The sequence below is a fragment of the Xenia sp. Carnegie-2017 genome, unplaced genomic scaffold (assembly GCF_021976095.1).
Source record: "Xenia sp. Carnegie-2017 unplaced genomic scaffold, XeniaSp_v1 HiC_scaffold_18, whole genome shotgun sequence".
NCBI classification, from domain to species: domain Eukaryota; kingdom Metazoa; phylum Cnidaria; class Anthozoa; order Malacalcyonacea; family Xeniidae; genus Xenia; species Xenia sp. Carnegie-2017.
In genome coordinates, this window is record NW_025813480.1 from 572,771 (window position 1) to 594,552 (window position 21,782).

Below are 21,782 nucleotides of genomic sequence, written 5' to 3' on the forward strand. Positions count from 1 at the left end.
AGAACCAGTTTTTATTCAGTTTGAAAGTAGCGATGAGGAGAAAGAAAATTGAAATTGAATAATTTTGAAATGAACTATAATCAACATTTATTTAATTATTTTCACTTTCCGGGTGCATTTAGTGTCTATGTAATAACTTTTTATTTATTTCTTCATATGTTTGTGCATGCCTGTGTGACATTTAAATTGAATATTCACAAATAATTCAATCTCTCCCCTCCCCCTAGAGAAGATATAACATTTTTTCCCTAAAAAATGTACTTCCCACTGTCTTTTTTTTAATTTCTTCGTTGTCAAATAATATCTTTGTTTGGCGACATTGCAAACAAGGTGTTATTACTGTTGGTTCTAACCTGACGGAAAACGTTATAGAAATCAAACTTGTTGAAATACTTATCAAATATTGGTGAGTAATTACCAAGAGTCGCGACACGAAGCCCTATGACGAAGTAAACGGCGCGAGAAACGCCCACAATATAAAACTCACACTCACTGAGAGTGAGAGCGGCATAAAAATTGCGTTCCCTATAAACAATGATGTAGTCATTTCTCAATGGCAAGGTTTTTGCTGAAGTATTTTGCATGGGCATTTGACATTAAGTTTAACTTTCACAAAATTCCTTAAATGTTCTCTTCCATAACCCCTTCATAGTGCATACAGTGGATGCTCAGCATTTTTTCCAAACCCCAGCTGAGATAATTAAATTCCGACTATTCTTAAATCATGCTGAATATTTATGATGAGAACGTTGAAAACAACTCATTTGTGTAATGTTGATTTATGAGGTAGACGGAAACAAAACCGATGACGATTCTTGAAGATTGAAGAAATTTTTGGTAGGTTTTACTGACTTAGTTGTCGCTACTTTGTTTTTTGTCGATATTAAAGACTGGTTCGTTTTAAAATACCAGGCTGCATCTCTGAATTCTTTCCTTACATATAAAAACAAAGTTGAGGAAATTACATTGCGTTGGAAGTCAAATTTAATCACCAAGAGACTGTCTGCTTATCTTGTTTATCTCTGTATGAACAAATCCTAAGATTATATTTTATATAGCTTTTTTTCCCCAAAAAAGTCTGCTATGCTTGATTTTTACTTTTATCAGAAAGAATTAAATAAAATCAATAATAGGAAGATAGCGAAACTTGCGGCGTCTAACGAACAAAGATCTTTTTTCTGTTGAAAATCTAAATAGTTGCATGTTAAGTAGATTGGCTTTGCTCTAACGCAATATTTGGGTACCCCCTCACCATTCGTACGTAATATACTTCGCCGCGTACTTAATTTACCTAGCAAAATTTTCTTATGTTTGCCATATACAATTTCTGGCAAAATTCAGATTTTATATTTAATATCTTTGCTAATTTATGCAAAAATATTAACATGTATAATCTTTTAAATATGCCCCAATATGTACTAACACAATGAACCAAAATTTCATTCGTTGAAAACAACAAGTAAGTTGCTGAGCATATAACAACTATCAGCGGCGTAACTATTGGGAGGGTTTGGGGGGATGCTTCACCACCCAATTTTAGGTATGTTATATCACTATCTGTGATCATATTCTTGAGGTTGATGATAAGAATGACTACGATTATCACGGTGCAAAAGCAGAAGCTAGAGCTTAATGTTTTTGATGGCCTTGCACTCATTGTCAAACTGTTGGAAACAATATGAAACAATGAATCTGAATTGAATAATCAAACAGACGCGAGTGCAAAACATTTGGATGGCAAAGCTGAGACTTTGGTATAGTCATGCTACGTCATCCCAGCTGATCAAAATGCCCGATTGAGGTCCTCAGTTCTCGTATTGAAGACCAAAAAGATAACATGAAGGATTGTTTGCCATGTCTTTCAGCCTCCGATGACCCGACCGATTTTTTGAAAAAATTGCAAAACTTGACATTTTTGTGAATTTTGCAAATGAGATTGAAGATGCATGACACAAGAGACATTGCTTTTTAAAATATATAAATTTTCTCCAACGTTTACAGATTTTTTTTACATAAAGGGATGTATAAATTTTTGCCAGCCGATGTATCTTATGTGCAAGATCAAAGAGAACAGAAAAAGGAATTTTATCTACTGCCTTTTGTTTAATAAAATCTGTATCAAACGCCTTATCGATGGAATAACGGCAAAGAACTTGGCTTTGATCTTTTTCATTTAGCCAAGTGAAATTGACAAACATGCATTTTTGATTGCAGATTTACTGAGTCTCGGTAAATTTACACAATAAATGGCATTAATCAACTACAATGAAGAACTTGAATCCAAAGAATTGCAAAAAAAATTTGAACGCCTGCCTTTAACAAAAAGTTCATCAAAAGATGACAGTAAGTTTTATTGTGGAATTTATGCGAGTCATGCACTTTAGCTTATGTTATATATTGTGTAATATAATTTCCAACGATTATATGGATTCATACAGATTTCTTAATGATGCGATTGTTTTTTTCCTCGTCATATCAGGACATTTTAAGTCTCCCCGCTGGATCATGCGTTCACAATTTTTAATGATTTGCGATTGCGACGCAAAAAAACCTTTCATGTCATTTTCTGGGAAAGATAATAAATTTTAATACTAATAGTCACACATAATTTATATACATCATAAGAAAGTTATTGAAAACAATGTGAAATGTTCTATATGAAACATTTGTAGAAAGTTGAAATTAAAAAAATTTTGTTAATTTGACCAAAGTATGTATTTTTCTCACGGTTTCTTTTTAGGTATTAGATGTTGCATGTTCCGTAGATAGATAAATATTCATTGTAGCATTCATTGAATCAACTATCAAGCATGAAATTATTCGTAATTATTCGTCTCATGAAAATAGAACAGTTGTATAATGGGAAATGAAGATCGCTTTTCGATATGACTATATGTTTTTTAATCCAATCAAATTTGCCCAAAACGACGTATGCTTATGTCCTAATGACATCATAATTGCTAACATAGGCACAGAATATGGAATACGCATAAGGGCCACTTCGCTGTGAGCTTATGGTGCTGTGCTGTAAATTATATAGATTCCTGGCTGTGGCTAGCCATTTCATTGTTGCTATTAGTAAGAATATAAAATCTGCTTGCTGCCTCTACGGTTTATAATCACATGCGTAATAAGATAAGCGTTGCACACCTTAAGGTTCGAGAAGAGTATCTAATGTATTTTTTATTGACAATAAACGCTGCTGCAGTGTTTTTAACTGAACACTATTTTCAAGTAGCCAGAGTGAACGGCTAATAGGCGTCTTGTTTATTTTATAATAAAGCAATTTACGTTGTAAAATGGTGGATGTGGCTTGTCGAGACTGAAATGGATAGTTTTCTAAAAAGTTAACTTCTTTGGGATAGTAAGATTCACTCTCGCTTTGTGATAGCTACCATCTAAATGCATTTCGCTTCGCCTTTGAACAATTTAAATCGCTTTTAAATCAATTTTAAAAATAAAATATCACTTTGTTGGAATTTGGACCACGGCCACGGCGAGGATATCGTAAAAAGGTGCCCGTTGCTGCCGTTAAGCAGATTGCAAGAAATAACATTATGTATTTACAAGCAAAATAAATTATTGCATGTTATTTTCATATAATCATTGAGTGGGCAGGAAAATCCGAATTTTTAGGGTAAAATATAAAAACGTTATTTACCGTTGAAGTCAGTCGGTACTTAAAAATATTTTTAGTACGCACCCCTCAGCCTGTAAATAACATATATATATTTATGTATTACAGAACTTTATGAGCAATGCAAGGTTATTGATGTAGGTCTTTATGGCTTTACAATATACTTAAAATTAATGTTTTATGCATGATTTATGTTATGAAAGATAAAATGCTTGCTTTACTAAGGCGGTTTTCAATAGAGCATTTATGGTGTTTGTCCTTCTTCTAGTGAAGCTTGTGTAAAGATAAAAATAATTTTTTTATTGCTCATTTAGTTGCAGCAGAAGCAAAAAGGTCCTTTAAACCACGACGTTATGTAGGTTGGTATGGTCATACAGCACACTTATAATGAGTGCCTTTTGAATTATTATGAATTTTTGGGGTTGCCACTATTGTTGACAAAAATAATTATTTAGTTGGACATCTATATTGAAATACAAGTTGATATAACTCATTTATATAACTACTTCTTTTTTTGGTTAGCAATAAAGATATTTAAGAAACGTTATCCTAAAGGTTAGTATGGCCATGTAGACCTTAAGGTAATGAATATTTATAGTTGTTTCAGTATGATAAAAACATTTTTGTATATATGAAATGATGTTTTAACCCTATACGTCGCGTTCCAATTGTCTTCTACCTGGGTCATTTTCGTGCATAATTGGTCTTTGTAAAATCGCTGTTTCACAGCAAACAAAATATGCCTATTATATCGATTAACTCGTCAAGTGTGAACATTAACAATACATAGTACCTTTATTGCTAATTTTCTTATTGTAGAAAGGATAAAGACAACGAAACCACCACATCGTACAGGTTGGTATGATAATATAGTATTTTAATGAAGAAATGGTTGCTTTCGGTTTCTATAATGTATTCATTATATGCACAGGTGTAAACAAGAAAATTATTTATCGCTTCAAATTAACGACAAATTAAAACAACCCATTACTCCGTCGATCCACAAATCTTGCTGAGCTCTGTTTTCTGTGCGTATAAAGAACAAACCACTCATAGTTTGGAAATAAATTAGAAAATTAAACGAGACTTACCTGAAGTCGAAGTTTGATTGAAATTCTATGAGTTACTGTTCAGGAACTAGGAAGTCATGTGAGATAGAGCGCGCGATATCAAGATCAGTTTTTAAAAATTTGCGAACGTCCACATACATATTGGGAGGCAAGTAGTATTTAACATCATTTAAAAGAAGTAAGTTAGTAGTTGGGCGGGTGACTTCCTAGTTCCTGAACAGTAACTCATAGAATTTCAATCAAACTTCGACTTCAGGTAAGTCTCGTTTAATTTTCTACTTCTATTTCGTCACTGTTCTACGTCACTAGGAAGTCATGTGAGATTTTAAAGCTAATAACAAAAGAATATAATTGAAATTTCACATTTCATGTCTCACAAATGGCATAAAGTACATCATTGCCAAAGTTCTTCGCCTCAATTGGTTTATTATAAAATGTTTGAAAAGTTTGTTCATTACGCCATGTAGCTGCATTCATAATAGAGTCCATAGAAATATTCAATGCGTTTGCCGCAGAAGTTGATGCAGTTCTAGTACTGTGTGCACTGTAAACCTCAGTATTTATACCAGCATCCTTTAACACGTATTTAACCATCGGGAAATGGTCGCTGAAGTGACCGAATGATAAGGTTTTTGATAGCTCAATAGGAGTTGTCTTGCACCATTTCGTATGGGTGCAGTGACATTTAGATAATGGGAAAAGTAATTGAATACACATAACCCAGGCTCTGGTGGATAAGCCCGAAATTCTAAAGGAGCAGCATGCTTACCAGCTTTAGATGTTTTGAGCAGTTGGTGCACATGAAAAACTACTCGATCTTCTTTCTTCTCCATAAGAAAAATATCCAATGCATGAAGTGTTTGGCATCGCTGACCAGATAACAAAGCTAAGAGCATTACTGTTTCTAGTGTTAATGATTTCAAACTGAGATCTTTCGGAGGGTGGAGATTTCGAAGATGTTCGAATACCACTGAAACGTCCCAGACCATGGCATATCTAGGAAGAGCTGGTCTTGCAACAAATACACCTTTAACAAACCTAGCAACGAGTGGATGTGTACCAAACGAGATGCCACTTGGTAGCATTAGGATAGTAGATAAGGCGCTCCTTGCAGTATTAATACCGCTGTAGGATAAACCTTCCTGGTATAATTTTGTAAGGAAATTAATGCCCTCTTCTACAGAGGACGCGACAGGATCGATATTGTTTGCGTTGCAATATTGTCGCCAACGGTTAAGGTATGTAGAATATTGCTTCTTGGTACCGGTCCGCCAGGACTGCTGGATGATTTGAGAAGCCTCTGGTGAAATGCCTCTATCAGAGAGGAGTTCCCCGATAAATGGCAAAGTAGTAGCTCCAGTTTTGTATGGAGAGGGTGGATTTGATCCGGATGAGCTGGAAGAGTTAAGGTCATTTTTCCTCTAGGTAAAACAACAGGATGTGCTATTAGCATCTGCATTAAAGCTGGCCACCAACTTTGTGTTGGCCAGTTAGGGACTAAGACTAGTCCCGTGCTTTTCTCTTGTACTATTTTTTGTAACACTTGCGAAATTATGCTAAAAGGCGGGAACGCATAAAATGTATAATTGGCCCACGATATCGTAAAGGCGTTGACAGCTATAGCATACGGGTCAGGTTGGTATGAAACATAGGGTTTCACTTGATTATTCAACCTTGACGCAAACAAATCAATGTTCGGAGTTACGTCTAGTTTTTGAATGGCACACGTAAACAGAGTCTTGTTCAACTGCCATTCTGTTTCTCTGCGTGATATTCGAGATTCTCGATCCGCAGTGACATTTTGTAATCCTGGAATGTGCGCTGCTGTCAAACAAATATCATACAAAATGCAGCAGGTCCAGATATTGCATGTCAACTTGTGAATAGACCTTGAGTGGCATGTGCCCATTTGATTAATGCAAGCTACAGCGGTTGTATTATCAATTAATACCTTAACATGCTGACCTTTTAGTTCTGAAGAAAACGACTCAAGGGCAAACAATACCGCAAGAAGTTCCAAGTAATTTATATGATTTGAAGCCTCCAAGGGCGTCCAGTTACCCCCAGCACATACACCATTTAGGGAGCAGCCCCACCCTGTCAACGGCGCAATTACTTCATTGTGAGTAATTTGCCTGTAAGTCGTGCATATTGATGACTGCCACCATCGTAAATCATGTATGGCCTCTGAAGACAGGGTCATTGTCTTGTCAAAATTACCCCGGTTTTAGTTAAGAGCATCGCTTTTATCCATTTCCAGCCAGCGATAATGCAACTGACCGTACATTACGCCCGGGAGATAAGAAGTTAGAGTGCCCAAAACCCGAGAAACATCCCTTATTTTTGGGTGAGAAGCTTGTAGCAGCTCATAACACATGCATTTTATCTTCTCAGCTCGTTCCGTCGTCACAGATATTCGCATAAGAACTGAGTTGACTCGGAAACCCAAAAAAGTAATTACTTGTGAGGGAACTAAAACTGACTTATCCGGATGTACGTAAAACCCCACTTCAGTTGCCCTCTCCACCAAAATTTGAGAAATTTTTGATATGCTGGGTGAATAGGTAGGGAATAGTAAGCATCTTTGAGATCGATAGATGCCATGAAACAATTTGGTTTCATAAGCCTAATAGCTGACCAAACACACTCCATTTTAAAATGGTGATATCTGACATGCCTGTTTAATGATTTCAGATTAAGAATCATGCGAAAAGAACCGTCTTTTATGGGGCAAGGAAAATTGGAGATATAAATTCCCCTGATTCAGGGTGAGAAATCTGCAAAACGCCTTTTTTGCGTAATTTGTTTATTTCTAAATCAATATTGTTCATTTCAACCTCGGGTAACTGTATTTGCTTGGGTAAAGCTCTTTGAATCAGAATTGTGTCAAATTCAATTTTCTGTCCGGATACTGTCTCTAAGATTTCCTTATCAGAGGTGAGCACTTAAATAATTTGATATGCTGCCAGCCTGATAGGTCTCCAAGCTTTTATTTAAATACGCTATTAGCGTGGGTACAAAAGAAGAGTACTGGTTTACCTGTAAAGTCTTAAAATTTCTTAAAAATTCAGTGTTTTCTACTTGCGATCGTTCATTGTGTCCGATCGTTTCTTCCCGAATTGGTTCCTTTTCGACCGATAGGGGGTGTTGCCCTGATGACGGGATAAAAAATGGCGCCATTGTTGTTTGGAATGTTGCTGCCAAATGGTGTTAGAAGAGCTTGTTGTCGCGTTGCCAATTTTGTTGGATGTGCGAATGTGATTAATTTGGGTTTGCAATTCATCTCCAAACAAATATTTCGTAATGGGAACATGCGATGCGCATAAAGTACTAAATTCTCGATGGAGATTGGGACGTATAGCGTCACGTCGTCGTTGAGACAATTCAAAACTTACATGTCCCAGAATCGCTATGATATCAGCGTTCATACGAACAAGATTATCAATATTCAGTTCGCTGCTGTTATTGCGGGCAACCAACAGATCATTGGTGGCTTGTGTTGCTATATGACCGACATTCGTCAGGGCTGATTGAATTGCACTCAATTGTAAATCACGCCCTCTAGCTGTGCGGTCTAATTTTCCCCAAATTTCGGGGTTTACCTTAGGTACAATAAGGCGATCGCATTTCTTAGGCCTAAAATATTTAGCCTGTTTTTCCTTCAATTGCTCGTCGCTCAGCTTATTCAGACAACGCTGATTGATAATTGAGGCGAGCTTCTCGTTGACGATTGGTGAAGTTTTCTCAGTTTCGTCTAGAGTCTGCGAAATCTCTTCCAGCAACGGGTCCACTGCTAGTTGTTCTGCTTCACAATCTGCGTCATGCCCTGATTCAGGGATTAAAGCACTTGCTTTCCTCTTACGAGTAGATTCTACTGTAGAGGATGCTGACGTTTGCTGCATTAACCTGAGTGATTCACTCATTGAAGTCATTGCTTCAATCATCCTACAAAGGGCGGTTGCCACATTCAAATTCTTTGAAGTGACTTGCACTTCTTCGCTTTCTTCCATCAAGTCATCTTGTTCATCGTGTTCAGCAAAACCCAGGAGTGCTGCTTCATCTCCGACATCATCTCTTGTCGTATACTCTTCACTTGTAGAAGCCATAATTCAAAAAATTTGTAGTATAGTGTGGAAAGGAACTTTTTGTAACTGATTGCTGTGAAATCTACGCTCGAACTGATCTTGATATCGCGCGCTCTATCTCACATGACTTCCTAGTGACGTAGAACAGTGACGAAATAGAATGGATATGCGCGTAGAGCGCATACCGAATTATAATTTATTAAATTTTACAAATTTAAGGAGTTGAATTTAACGTAAGAATGCTTTAACAAATATTTTCACTGAAAAGGTTGGGAATAAAACGCCACAAGGACTGTGGGATAGGCAGAACTCACCCCACCCAAACATGATTAGTGGACTGACGGAACATAAATGTGTAATGGACACTGACAATCATTTATCCAAATTTAATGAAACGTATAATCAATGTACAAATATGAAAACTTTGTTACAACATCAAAACTTAATACCAACATCGTTATGAAAACAACAACTATTAACCAGCCGTGCCCTTGCTTTGGCTAGTAAAACTCCAATTGACAAATTAGACGTAACCGGCTTGGCGTCCGCGTGGCTTCTATCTATATGTAATATATTGATAACTACCGTTTAAAGTGATATCTAATATAGACTCCCCAAACCCTGAAGCCACCGTCAAAACACCTGAATAATGCATGGATTATAGAGTTATAGCTAAGGTCAGAGTACGGATATATTTTTTAAAAGTATCAGATTTCCAACAGCCCATTGTTCGTATTTGCGCGTCTGACAAACCGGATTCGGCTGCATGAATAGCCGACCCAAAGCGAAAACTGTGACCTTTGTATATACGAGCGTCGAGCTCACAATGTTTGAGTGCTTTTGCTAAGATGGCATCGAAATGTCTTCGTTACACTGGGTGGCCATGCATTGAACAAAGCAAGGGGCCCTCGGAAACCCCTCGACGAGTAATATACTCCTCTAAACTCTACACATGGCACGTGTCTAATCGGCGATATAAGTTGATTTGAACAGACTGACGGTTATAAGAATGTTTGAAATCACGAAAAGTGATCTTGAAACTAACCGTAAAGCCATCACTATTCAACAATCTCTTCATCTGGCTAAGCTGAATGCATGATGAGGAACGGTCGCTTACTCTTATTTCGCCAATACGTAGGAAGGCAAAAAAGGCTGTCGTGAACATGGTTTGAAATAAGGAAGTCATATAATCCCTAGAACTAAAAAATAGCATAGCCTCTTTAATTTTGTGTAGGATAGGAAGAGTGATTGGTAGACGGGTATCCATTCGAGTTCCCTTTTTATTATAACCTTTCAACATTTCCTGCACCCAAAAAACTTTGCTGGGATCGGCGAGCCCTGCCAAACGGTGACAGTAACCGAGTGAGGATACGTAAGTGTGTGCTGTTGAAGCAGCATAATGATGTTGAAACGTAAATGCAATAAAAAGCGAGTTTGGTTGGTGTTATTGGTAAAGGTATAGAAGGCATATCGAATAATTGTGTCGAAAATAGACTGTAAAGTTTCCATGCTCTTTTGTATGTTGGGATTGACGATGGCTGCAAGCCCGGAAGTAACCACTGATATGTATATTACACTGGATAATGCACCCTGTATAAAATATCGTGAGATAATTGAAGCCGGAAGTAGGCTCATCTGATTATGACCTTCCTTGGGGGTATCGGTCTTACTTTACTATACTTTTGTATTACAAAATCACAGTTTTTGCGTTTTTATTCGTTATAAAAACTTTTGATTCGAGCAAAATTTTTGTGAAAGGGACAGAATAACCGGTAAATATTATTAATCGTAAAAAGTTTGTCTTCTTGGCTTTATAATGGCAGAAAATTGAGATAGAACAAGGTCGACCTGCATTGTTTTAAAACAAACTGTAGATTTTATGATGCTGCTGGTTCTTAAAGAATGTACAAATATTACAGAATCCTACTACTGCTACCAAAATTTCATCTGCAATGACTTTTATGGAAGATTGCTACAAATTTACTTATTTAACAACACTTTGTTATTCACATCGCAAAGATCATGATTTGAAATTACGTCTTTATTATATCAATGAAGAAACAAAACAAATCGACATAGAAAAGAATCAGAAAGACAATTTGATGAACAATAGTAAGTTGAAAACGGTATCACCAAGCTCTACGAGATGTACATCATCAAAATATGTGAATTAAAGTACCTCTGTTGTCATTAAGCGAAGCAAAGAACAAACAACTTCAATATCGATGAATATGTTGAAGATATGAATACCTTTGTTCTTACTTTGTTGTAAATTTGTAATTTAAGTATTCATCTTCTAAAAATGTCTTGCACGGCTGAAATTGTCCTCGTCACCTTCAACTTTCAAATTTTGATACAACTTGCCATCTTATTCTCAGTCGTTACAAAGCCAAAAAAATAGAGCTTCAGGGTTAAAACTCTCTACCGGTTTTCCTCTACATGTCATAAAATTTTTGCCTTAATCAGAAGTTTGTAAAACTGTGCAATGTGAAGTAATTGATAATTTATCTTCCATCTTCAATTTTCGCCAGTGGTGGCATCATTGCGAGCGGCATAAATTCTAATCTTCTTGGCAGTCCGAAGCAGTTCATTTCTTTACTTTCTAAGTGAAAGTTTACGGTGAAATTGTAATGTGCGTAAGGTCAATATGACAGTGAATAAGAACGCACATTTAGTACGTATGTAATACATAAGATATATGTGAACTGTGAAGCGTCTGATTGCGTACAAAGATGAAGCAGAAGTTATAAACAATAAGCAAAGAATCATCGGTGACATAATCCTGTGAAAATGTTGTTATTTTGAGAAATATCTAGAAACATTACGACTCAAAAGTTGACTTGTATTATATTGCCTCATGTTGCTTTTTATTCAGTCAAGTGGAACTAAACATGGGCTCGATCATTCGATTATGCAAACGAGATTTCAATAATATAAAACTTAATAAAAAAAGTAACATCTAAAAGCCAAGATGTTATTCAAATGCAGGGTGGCTGACGAAGTGCAATTCATGTATATAATACAATCTACTGTCTGGTAATAGGTCCAATTGGTATTATTCGCATTGCTTATACATCGCTCGATTTACTCATCCAGAGTTAAAGTAGTTTAATCAAAAGCCGAAAGCAAATAAATTTATTTTGCTTTCGAATATTGTGCGAAATATTTTAATATTATTTATGTGGTTTACAATTTTACATCTAGTGAAATATGATACGTGTCAAAGTATAAAGTACATGAACAGGAAATACAAAATACTTTCGATCACTTGCAATCATTGATCAAAGCGTTTACTATCAAACATTGTTCGCAATAAGCACAAAATCTTTGGAAAAATATAGACTTTCCAAAGCATGATTAAGATGTATTTATTAGCTATATAAATGTTGGGGAAAAATGAATTGGATAATTGTGCATATGACGTACACAAGTGAAATACAAATGATATGTTTAGTTTTGGGTGGATTTTGCACGTCCATTTTTTTCTCTTTTGTCATGCATAACATGCAGGCAAACTGTTATGTAGGTTAATTATCTTCATGAAATCTTTGTTTAACAGCAATGAAATATATTGCACCAGTTAACTCGTCAAGTTTAAACGTTAGCGTAATGCTTTTGTTGTTTATTTTCTTACTGTAGAAGGAATAAAGACGTCGAAACCACCACATCGTACAGGTTGGTATGGTCTATCGTTAAAAAATATTGTTTGTTTGTACATCTATGGGATAGAAAAAAATATTATATTGACTTTTTTCGAAAGATTTTGTGCTCAATTTTTTCTTATTAGAGCGCCCTTCCAAAGACTTTGCATCTGCGCCTGGAGGAAAGCCTACAGAAAGTTACAAACCTCAAAACGATGCAGAAGCTACTTTCAAGGATGACGGTAATTTTGCAGTTGCAATTGTACAAGACTTTTACAATTGCATTTGTGCAAGATACTCATAAATTGTCATGTACAATGTGTGCTACAATGTGTGCATAATTTCATGTACAATGTGTGCATAATTTCTTAAAAGCACGATGGATATCAGACATTTTAAATGAACGACGAGTTTTTTTATCGTAAACATGTTTCGGCAATGTGTCAAAACATTGCCAATTTGTTTCGGCAATGTGTGCATAATTTCTTAAAAGCACGATGGATATCAGACATTTTAAATGAACGTCGAGTTTTTTTATCGTAAATATATATATATATATGTGTATGTGACTATCGTTAAGTGTATTAAATTACAAAATTAGTGTTAGATATTATATTACAGGTTAAATATTGTATTAATGTGATATATTTGTTTGTTGAGGTCTGGTTTGAGTTTTTGAATGTATAGCGTTTCTTTCAGTTTAAGAGAAAGAGGAGAGTTGGCGGTGTCTAAGATGCGAAAACATGAATGGCTGTATTTTGATTTGCAATGTGGTGAAGTGCGAAGGTGTTTATAAATATGTGAGTTTTTGTCGGAATGTGTGTGTTCTTTGATGCGTGTGGAGAGATGGCGAGTTGTCTCACCAACGTAACGGGAATTACATCCCGCACATGAAAATTCATAAACCACGCAAGATTTAAGTAGAGCTGGAATACTGTTTTTAAAACTAAAAAGATTTTTTATTTTGTAGGATGAGAAGACCAATTTGATTTTTAAGTCAACACAGAAGCGTTTTGTTAATTTCCGTAGTTTTTGTTGACTTAACGATAGTCACATACACATATATATATATATCATGTAAATAGCACAATCACCTTCACTCGATGTACTGAAGATGGCATAAGCATGCCGAAACATGTTTACGATAAAAAAACTCGTCGTTCATTTAAAATGTCTGATATAACAGGTTATTTTATGTCTTCATTTCCTCCATGATTTTTTTGTGACGCCGAATACCTTCATGTCATTGTCAATTTATAAACATTACAGGATCTGGGGTCAACTTTCTCAACATATTCATGTAATGTAATAAAGTTCATCAGTCCAAGAGCCCGAATTTCTTTCAAAGCTCTTAAATAGTGGCAGATCTAGGGTTACAAGTTAAAATAAGTTATAGAGTCTCATTTAAAATTCAAAATACTTCTATAACAACGCTGTTGTTAAAAAATTAGTAAAGAATATTCAAGACTAAGTAATATACTGCCTATATGATTAGCTCATAAGTCTTTAGTGATATATTTTGACCTATCCTGGACCGCTACTGACTCTTGAATGATTTTCTTGTTAAATCATTGAAATTACACTTAACCTTCTTGCATGTAACGATCTTTCGCCTCACATGCCAGCGATTTCTTCATTTTACGACTATCATTCCTTGTTTTCTCTGACAAAAAAACATATTATATTTCTTATAAGCGTATAAACTTGTTTCTTAACTTTATAGTATGCTTGGAAATATTTGTAATTAACCTAACTGCTTTGTTTGACGTTTTATAAAAACCCACCTAATTATTGGAATTCTTAGTTCAGGTTACAAAATATATGGGAAACTTTAAGATACTTCTAAATAAAGTCATTTCTTCCTTTTCATCATCCTTCTTTGAATGATCTACTTTTCTTTTGAACTTAAGAATTGTCGAAACCGTGGAAATGTATTGATAAATCAAAAATGCACGAGGAAATGCTCAGAAAATTGGAGAAATATTGGCGGGAAAATCCAACAAAGTTTAAATTTGTTAATGGTGTTCTTGTAATTTTCTCAGAAGAGTTTTTACTTGGCAAAGGAAGTGACGGAGCCCGTGTCTATCTTGCATTGGGAAAAGACGGTTACGGAAAAGCTGTTAAACGACTTCTTCAAGATAGTTGCACAGAGTTAGCCAAACAAGAAAAAGATATTTTGATTGAGTTTAATGCAAAGCGTTCAAATTATGTTGTGAGTTGGTACCTTGAAGAAGAATCAGGCGCAGAATATACCCATTTGGTATTAGATTTATGTGAAGAATCGTTGGAGAGTTTTGTGGAATCTTCTACATTTGATGATCTTCAAAAAGCACTTCCTACAATTCTTAAGCAGATTTTAAAAGGTTTAGCTGATCTTCACAGTGGTCCGTGTCCTATTCTTCATCGGGATTTGAGACCATCAAACGTTCTTCGCGATGTACAAGGAAATTTTTTAATTGCTGACTTTGGTATAAGTCGAATATTATCTGATGAAACTTCGACACATCGGAGCATACAAAGAGGAGCTAAAAATTGGATAGCTCCAGAGTCATATGACGCATGTGATGCATCAATTGATAAAGCTCGTTACAATAAACAGTCTGATGTTATGGTAAGTTCTTGAAGTAGAACTAGAGGTCCAACTACAGGTCAATGTTACGTTTGCATTTGAATGTTGTATTTGGTAGTGATAATGATTTTAAATAAAATTGTTATTTACCTCCATTGTACAGTCATATAGTGGCGAAATACAAATTGTACTGTATAAAATATAAAAATATGTATATGTATGATAATGAATTGATTGTTGTTATTGCCTTATTGGTTTTACGATTGTATGTCTCTCATTTAGATTGCTCTAAAAAATTTATGGCTACGATTCTTAATTGGAGAACATTATTCGGATTTTTTTCGAACTGAACTTGTATTTTTTGCAACTAACAAATAAATGAACTCCATTTTTTATTGAAAATAGAATGCCGGAATGGTGGCTTATTATGTTGCAACAAAGGGAAAACATCCTTTTGGACATGAACGGCTTAGACTGGACAACATTTTGAAAGGAAACCCAGTTGGCTTGGACGAAATCGAGGATGCCACGCTCAAAGACCTTTTATCGTGGATGCTACAGCTAAAACCAGAAGACAGGCCATTAGCCAACGAAGCATTGAAACATCCTTTTCTTATGTCGGATGACGTAAAGTTTGAAATGTTATGTAAAGTTGGGAACCAACGACCGATTAAAATAAATGATGTCAATTCAAGTGTCGTTCAACATTTGAATAGCGAACCCTCCGATTGGAAAAGTCGCATACATCATGATGCCTATGATTATTTTTGTACTGATAAGGTGAGTGGGAAGATTGTTAAATATGGGCCTTCATGGACAGATTGCTTAAGATTTATTCGAAATTGTTGCCTGCACTGGTATGATAAACCACGGCCAACACCACAACCTGAACCACTTGAAAAGATTGGCGATCCAAAGGAGTACTTTCTTGAAACATTTCCAAATCTTCCTGTTTTGGTGCATGCGGCTGTCAGATCAAATAATGAATGGAAAAACAAACCAGAACTCAAAACCTTTTTCATTTTTCATTGAAGTATCAAGAATCAATATATAAACATTTTACAGACCGCAAATTATGTTTGAGAAATATTTTTACAGATGTAAAATAAAAACACTCTTCATCATTAAGTAATGCATTATATAACATTAATTGTAATAAACTTTTTAGATTTTGGCATGGTTATAATTTTGGTAATTAGATTTAAGGATGAAGGACTATAACAATTAAAGTCGACATTGGTCTTCACTAATATCATTGACCAAGGACAAGACCACTACAAGAACTATTTTATAAGATTGGCAAGCCAAAGGAGTGTTTATTCTCAAGTCAAATGACGACTTGAAACAAAGCAAAACATGAACTTGATGATGATGTAATTGAGGAAATAACGAAGAAATAATACGTTGAGAATAACTGTTATTATATTTTGGTTATATTTGGTATCTCGATTGCTCATTAGTGCATTGTAATCGATAATTTATGGCAATTATTTATTGTTGATTGAACTGAGTAGTATAGTTATCATTGTGACAATGAATCTGAACGCATAATACTTTTCAATGTGTATTAAATACATCGAAATATTTGCATTATGTAAAAAGTTTATCCTCGTTCAAACGATGAAACAAAAGTTATTTGCAATCGACAAAAAATTGTCGAGACATATTAGCCCTAATATTATGAAACATACACATGTACGACCTTAAGTGATCCATTCATACGGAGTGAAACATGAAATGGATTCATGAATTTAGCAAATGATTTATATTATACAAAGGCAGGCTTGGTTGGCAATCATAACTTTTACATGTTTATAAATGTAGATCGTCCAGGTTGGTATAGTCCTGAGAAGGACTGTTTTTGTTGTTATTGACTGACGTTTCGACAACCTTAGAATGAAAAACACTAAGACATTTATTTTGCTTTTGACTCTTTTACGAGTTACAACTGTTATTTCTGAAGGATTTATATAACGTAGATTGACTATGAAAGTTATGTAATATGATACGTGTCAGCAGTCAAAGTAATTGAAAGTATAAGCAGGAAATACATTTTAAGTACTTACGATCACTTGCAAATGTGCGAAGCCTTCTAACTAGCACTACCCCTGTAAAAATATGAAAACCTGTTTATGTGTGAAACCTGAGCTATTTCATATCCATGTTCATGAATTGTCCCATGTGGTACCATATGTAGAAGTGTAATGGTGGGTCTCGGGGGACGGCTTGACAGAAATTTTAAAAGACTATTTACTTAAGAATAAATTAAAGACGTAAAGTTTATGTTCCTAGGCGTGCTGATAAACTCTGACATTTTTTGAAACAGCCAAGTGTCGTTCACTTAATTGTTTTTCTGAGAAAATGTTTGGAAAGAATACTGTTTTTACACATAAACAATGTGCACATTTCATATGCCAAATTTACAGTGGAAACACCTCCAGCGTTTCATAATAGGTTTGTCAATATCTTGTATTTATTTGGAGCAAAGCATTTTAAAACCACAAGTTTTAGAAGAACTTTGAAAATTTGCTTCTCAAAACAAGGTAAAGTAAATTTAATGTTGCTTACTCTAATCAAAACTCTGAGCCTGTTCTATTTTTGATTTCATATTGTCTACAGTCATTAAATGTCTGTGATTTTTTTCATTAAAAGCGTTTATAAAATGGTGAGAAAAACGAGGAAGAAAGAAAAGAACGTGCGTTCGTAATTTCAGGATTGAACATCGCGTGCTGAAGATAGAATTAAAAGAAACGTTAAAGAGAACGTTAGAGGGGTAAATTTTTGAAGAAAGACATCAATCAGATCAAAAAAGAATAATGAATCATATGAAGAAAATTTAGAGGTGATATCTGTTGAAATAAAGTTAATTTATTTTGTGTTTTTTTAATAATAGCGGCTGCATTGCTACGGTGTTTCCTTAACTTCAGATTTCAAGTTCTATGTGGATATAAAATATGAATTAAATCATTCGCAAATTCATTTATTCTACCTTCCCCCCGTCCCCACTTCTCCCCCAAGTCAAAATATGGAATGTTTTAAAGAATTTTTGATGCTGTGATCTTTTGAAATGCTCCATTGTCCAAAGATTATATTTATACGCGATGCAAAACAGGTCATTCGTATTATTTTGATAGTTGATTCTCATCAGACGAAGCAAAAACGTTTAAGAAGTGGAACATGCACTGAAATTATTGTAAGTTTTATTTGTATCGTATTCTCTTCATGATTTAACACTGGTACGCTTTGCAATAAAAATTTGCGAATTCTTTCAGTATATGTAATGACAATGTTAAAATTCCATTGCGTCAGATGTTTGATTTTATCACCATGAATTTGAATTTCTATCACCATAACTTTGTACTTTCGATGTGTTCAAATCCCAATACTATATTTTTAATCGTATTGGAATAGATTTCTACAAATCACGGAAAATTGGAAAGGATCAAGCGATTTTACTATTCCGACTAAAACAATTCCAAACGATTCATTAGGCTTCAATTTTCTTGCATTTTTACCCACAAGTAAAGTTATACAAATAAAATAGCCTTATAACAAGGCTATTTTTGAGTTCATATCATCTGAGCAACTTTGTTAGCTTATAAATTAAAAATTTATCTTGCTTATTAGTCATGACAAAGTTGTTTGAACTACGTAGGCGGAAATGGACACGCAAGCAAATTTCTTATTTCTTGCATGGGAAGACCGGTTTCGTGAAAATTTATAAAAAAAATTACAAAAAAGAACAGTTCCTTTTTTAATTATTTGATCAAGCGACTAACTACTGTTAGAGAGTTCTGTAAATGAAAAATTACCTGGATTTTCCAGCATTTAAATCAACATACTGTTCAAGTTTGTCGTTTGCATGTTAATAGCCATTTGAATAGGGGAGCTCTATGTTTAAGAGAGCATTGATAGTCTTGGTGAATGTTAAGTCAATCACAACTTCAACAAATGTTCAAGACTGTCGGCGAATATTATCTTTTTAAAAGTGAAGGTAGCCACAGTCGCTCGGCCAAAGTTACCGGTTCATTAGACACATGCATGCAATGGCAACCTAAAACAGGAAGTCAAATAATGCCGAATATTTTAAAATGACTTGTTCTCTCACAATTGTATTTCTATGCAATATGATTGCAATATGAGTTATATATGGTCGTATTACTTATCTTGTCTTTTATAGCTTAGACATGAATTGCAACGCAGTTTTCGCCAACATTACATTAGCTCTATTTCATCATGTATTATATGATAGCGGCACTTGTCGGTCTTTACTTTGACATGTTTAAGACATATTGGAAAGTGCCTTTAATTTCTGACTACTTATATGAGTTATGATCTTGAATACTAACTATAAACAGTGCCGTCCAAAATTCTTGTATGTGCAATCTTTATAGAATGTACTTAAAGTTCCTACATCAGGGTCATGGAAATAACTTCTTTACATAGTTAAATAGAATTTAAGAACATTTGCTATGTAATCGGCCTAGATGAAGGCAGGCCCGAAATTTGGGTACAAACTTTGGAGGGTGCGGGACCATTTTGCTCGACATAAATAGCGTAGCTATAGACCTACCCGATGAATCTTGAAAGCTTGTAAAGGTTATTTATGGGACAGATATATACAAGAAATGCAATTTTCAATACTACGCAATTTTCACTTGCATAATAACTCACCTTATAAAATAAAGTTTTACGGCGCTAAATAAAAATCATGGCTATACTTCACATTTTTAGCAATAATGAGTCGTGACATTATGCATATTTTTATAGCTTCTTAAAATCACTATAAATGCTAATTCAACTCAATCTTGAGATCCATTAATCTAACGATTCCGGACTAATCGCTATAAAGCATTTATGTACGCTGTAATGAACGCAAATTATAAAATTGAATCAACTAAGTGCAGTAGCTAAATGCTTTCTGAATACTTTGTAACATACTTATAACTATTTTACAGCACCTCTGGGAAACAGTGTGTTTAGTGGCCTAAGAGGGCAACAAGGGGCCATGATTTTAAACTAGTTACTGTTTCTTTAGTTGCTTTTTCGTTAAACAAAAATTTTTATGTTCCATCACTGATGCAAAATCCAGGTTAGTTTTGCTAGCAAACCTTTCCACTTTTTTTTGTACAATCAATTAGAAATACTGTAAAACTATATTTGCCAAAACGTTTGCACTCTTTTAAGTGTATTTAAAGAAGGCGTCTTTACGTGGAGCAGCACGAGAATATTGTTTGTTAATTGCATATGGGAAACGTACTATTCTTAATTTCTCAAATATTTGTGAGTGAAACAGTATTTTTTCGCAGCTGAGGTTGTTATGGAATTTCCTACATTACGTTTCTACTTTTTATTGTCCATTAATTCCAATTAGGATAATATTCAACAAAGTATACACAAGTTCATCATTCATTACAAGTAAATACAACAAACTATAATTTAATGGAAACTACAGCATAATTCACACGACATAAATTAATCTGGATTCAACCCAGGTTCAAATGAACCCATGTTTGTCATTTTTGGTGTGTGAACACTACTGATTCAGGTTTGATCTGGGTTTAATTCATTCGACTTCTTGACATGGGTTGAGCTAAACCAAGGTTTAATTTGGTTTGTTTATGTCGTGTGAATTGGACTTAGCATAAAATAAATATAAACTGCTTCCCTAAGTAAAAGTAAACGGAATTTCCACATATCATTTTGAGACGTCATGCAACTGTCAAATATTTTGTAGTGCATGTTATCTCAAAATTGTTAATGGTTGTAATCAGATTTGATACGTACAAGTACAAAACCCTACCCGATGTATTTTTTAAAATTATGGAACACAGGAACAACATGTTACTATCTCCTTTTCAAAAATTTGCAAGAGAAATTCATGTAACTTGCCCGACTAGAAGAAAAATTGGAAATATTTTGGGAGATAATAATTCTTTCCCCCCTCCCCCCCTCAATACCCTCCAGAAGTTTCGGCCCAAGAAGTAGATGACTTCGTATTGCATGCGACGTTAAATGGAGAACTCGTAAATTAAAGATATAGCTTTCATTATTGGTGGGTTGCGACCATCCCCCGTGGGAGTAAGAAAACAATAGATTGCTCGCCATGCTGGATGAAATTTGCATTGTAAATTAGGAAAATTCTTTGTTAAAATCATCCAACATGGCGGTTATGACGTAACTTGCAACCCAAGAATAGTGAATAATGATGTTGTAGCAACTGCTCTTAAAAAATCACCCTAAAAAAGATGCCACATATGTGTGTACTTTGACCACATCATTTGAGCGAATAATCAAAGACAACGTTTAGAAAGTGTAGAACTGCGTTTTCTCTTTTACGTCACTTCTGGTGCGAAGTCACGAATTTTTGCCATAAAATTTTTGTCGTATCAAATATAATGCAAATGTCTTTAACTCAATTTAACTACCAAAAGAAGTTATTTCCCTGATCCTAATATATCCATTTAGTCACATTGCCTTCAGGGAACGTAGATAAATGTAGTGATATATATTTTTACGAATGTATCAACTTATTTGCATCATTAAAGACAAAGTAGTGTTATATAATCTTTCAAATTTCATTTTATGAATAAAATAAAAACGTGGTCAATGATGACTGTTTGATGATGCTGTAAAGCGTTGCATTTAACTTTATTTAAATTAAAGATAAGTTTGTGCGTTTTATCATTGAAAAAAATTTACATTACTGGTATTTTTGTAAAGCGTTAACTAAAATAGCTATGATAGTGTAAGATTTTTGATGAATGTGCTTTATTTTTA

The 21,782-nt window shown here is 34.6% G+C and overlaps 2 protein-coding genes across 11 annotated transcripts in view; both read left to right on the forward strand.

Moving 5' to 3' along the window:
• The window catches only part of LOC124437874 (serine/threonine-protein kinase/endoribonuclease IRE2-like), a 125,774-nt gene extending 109,171 nt beyond the window's left edge, over positions 1-16,603 (forward strand). Inside the window, exons 12-21 of one of the 2 annotated variants that reach the window (XM_046987833.1) lie at positions 791-837; positions 2,215-2,343; positions 3,952-3,996; positions 4,160-4,192; positions 4,457-4,492; positions 12,432-12,467; positions 12,580-12,675; positions 14,344-15,044; positions 15,408-15,782; positions 16,171-16,603. In XM_046987833.1, coding sequence (XP_046843789.1) covers positions 2,247-2,343; positions 3,952-3,996; positions 4,160-4,192; positions 4,457-4,492; positions 12,432-12,467; positions 12,580-12,675; positions 14,344-15,044; positions 15,408-15,782; positions 16,171-16,188 — 1,437 coding nt within the window. In that variant the 5' untranslated portion in view covers positions 791-837; positions 2,215-2,246 and the 3' untranslated portion in view covers positions 16,189-16,603. Of the gene's footprint in view, positions 1-561; positions 838-1,576; positions 2,344-3,951; positions 3,997-4,159; positions 4,193-4,456; positions 4,493-12,431; positions 12,468-12,579; positions 12,676-14,343; positions 15,045-15,407 lie in introns of those variants that run through there. The other variant, XM_046987832.1, reaches the window with a different exon arrangement.
• A 1,490-nt stretch (positions 16,604-18,093) lies between these two features.
• LOC124437873 (serine/threonine-protein kinase/endoribonuclease IRE2-like) overlaps positions 18,094-21,782 on the forward strand; it is a 29,868-nt gene continuing 26,179 nt past the window's right edge. For all 9 annotated transcript variants that reach the window (XM_046987823.1, XM_046987831.1, XM_046987828.1 and 6 more), the window contains exon 1: positions 18,094-18,195. The gene's annotated coding sequence lies outside the window, so the exon portion shown is untranslated. The remainder of the gene's footprint in view (positions 18,196-21,782) is intronic.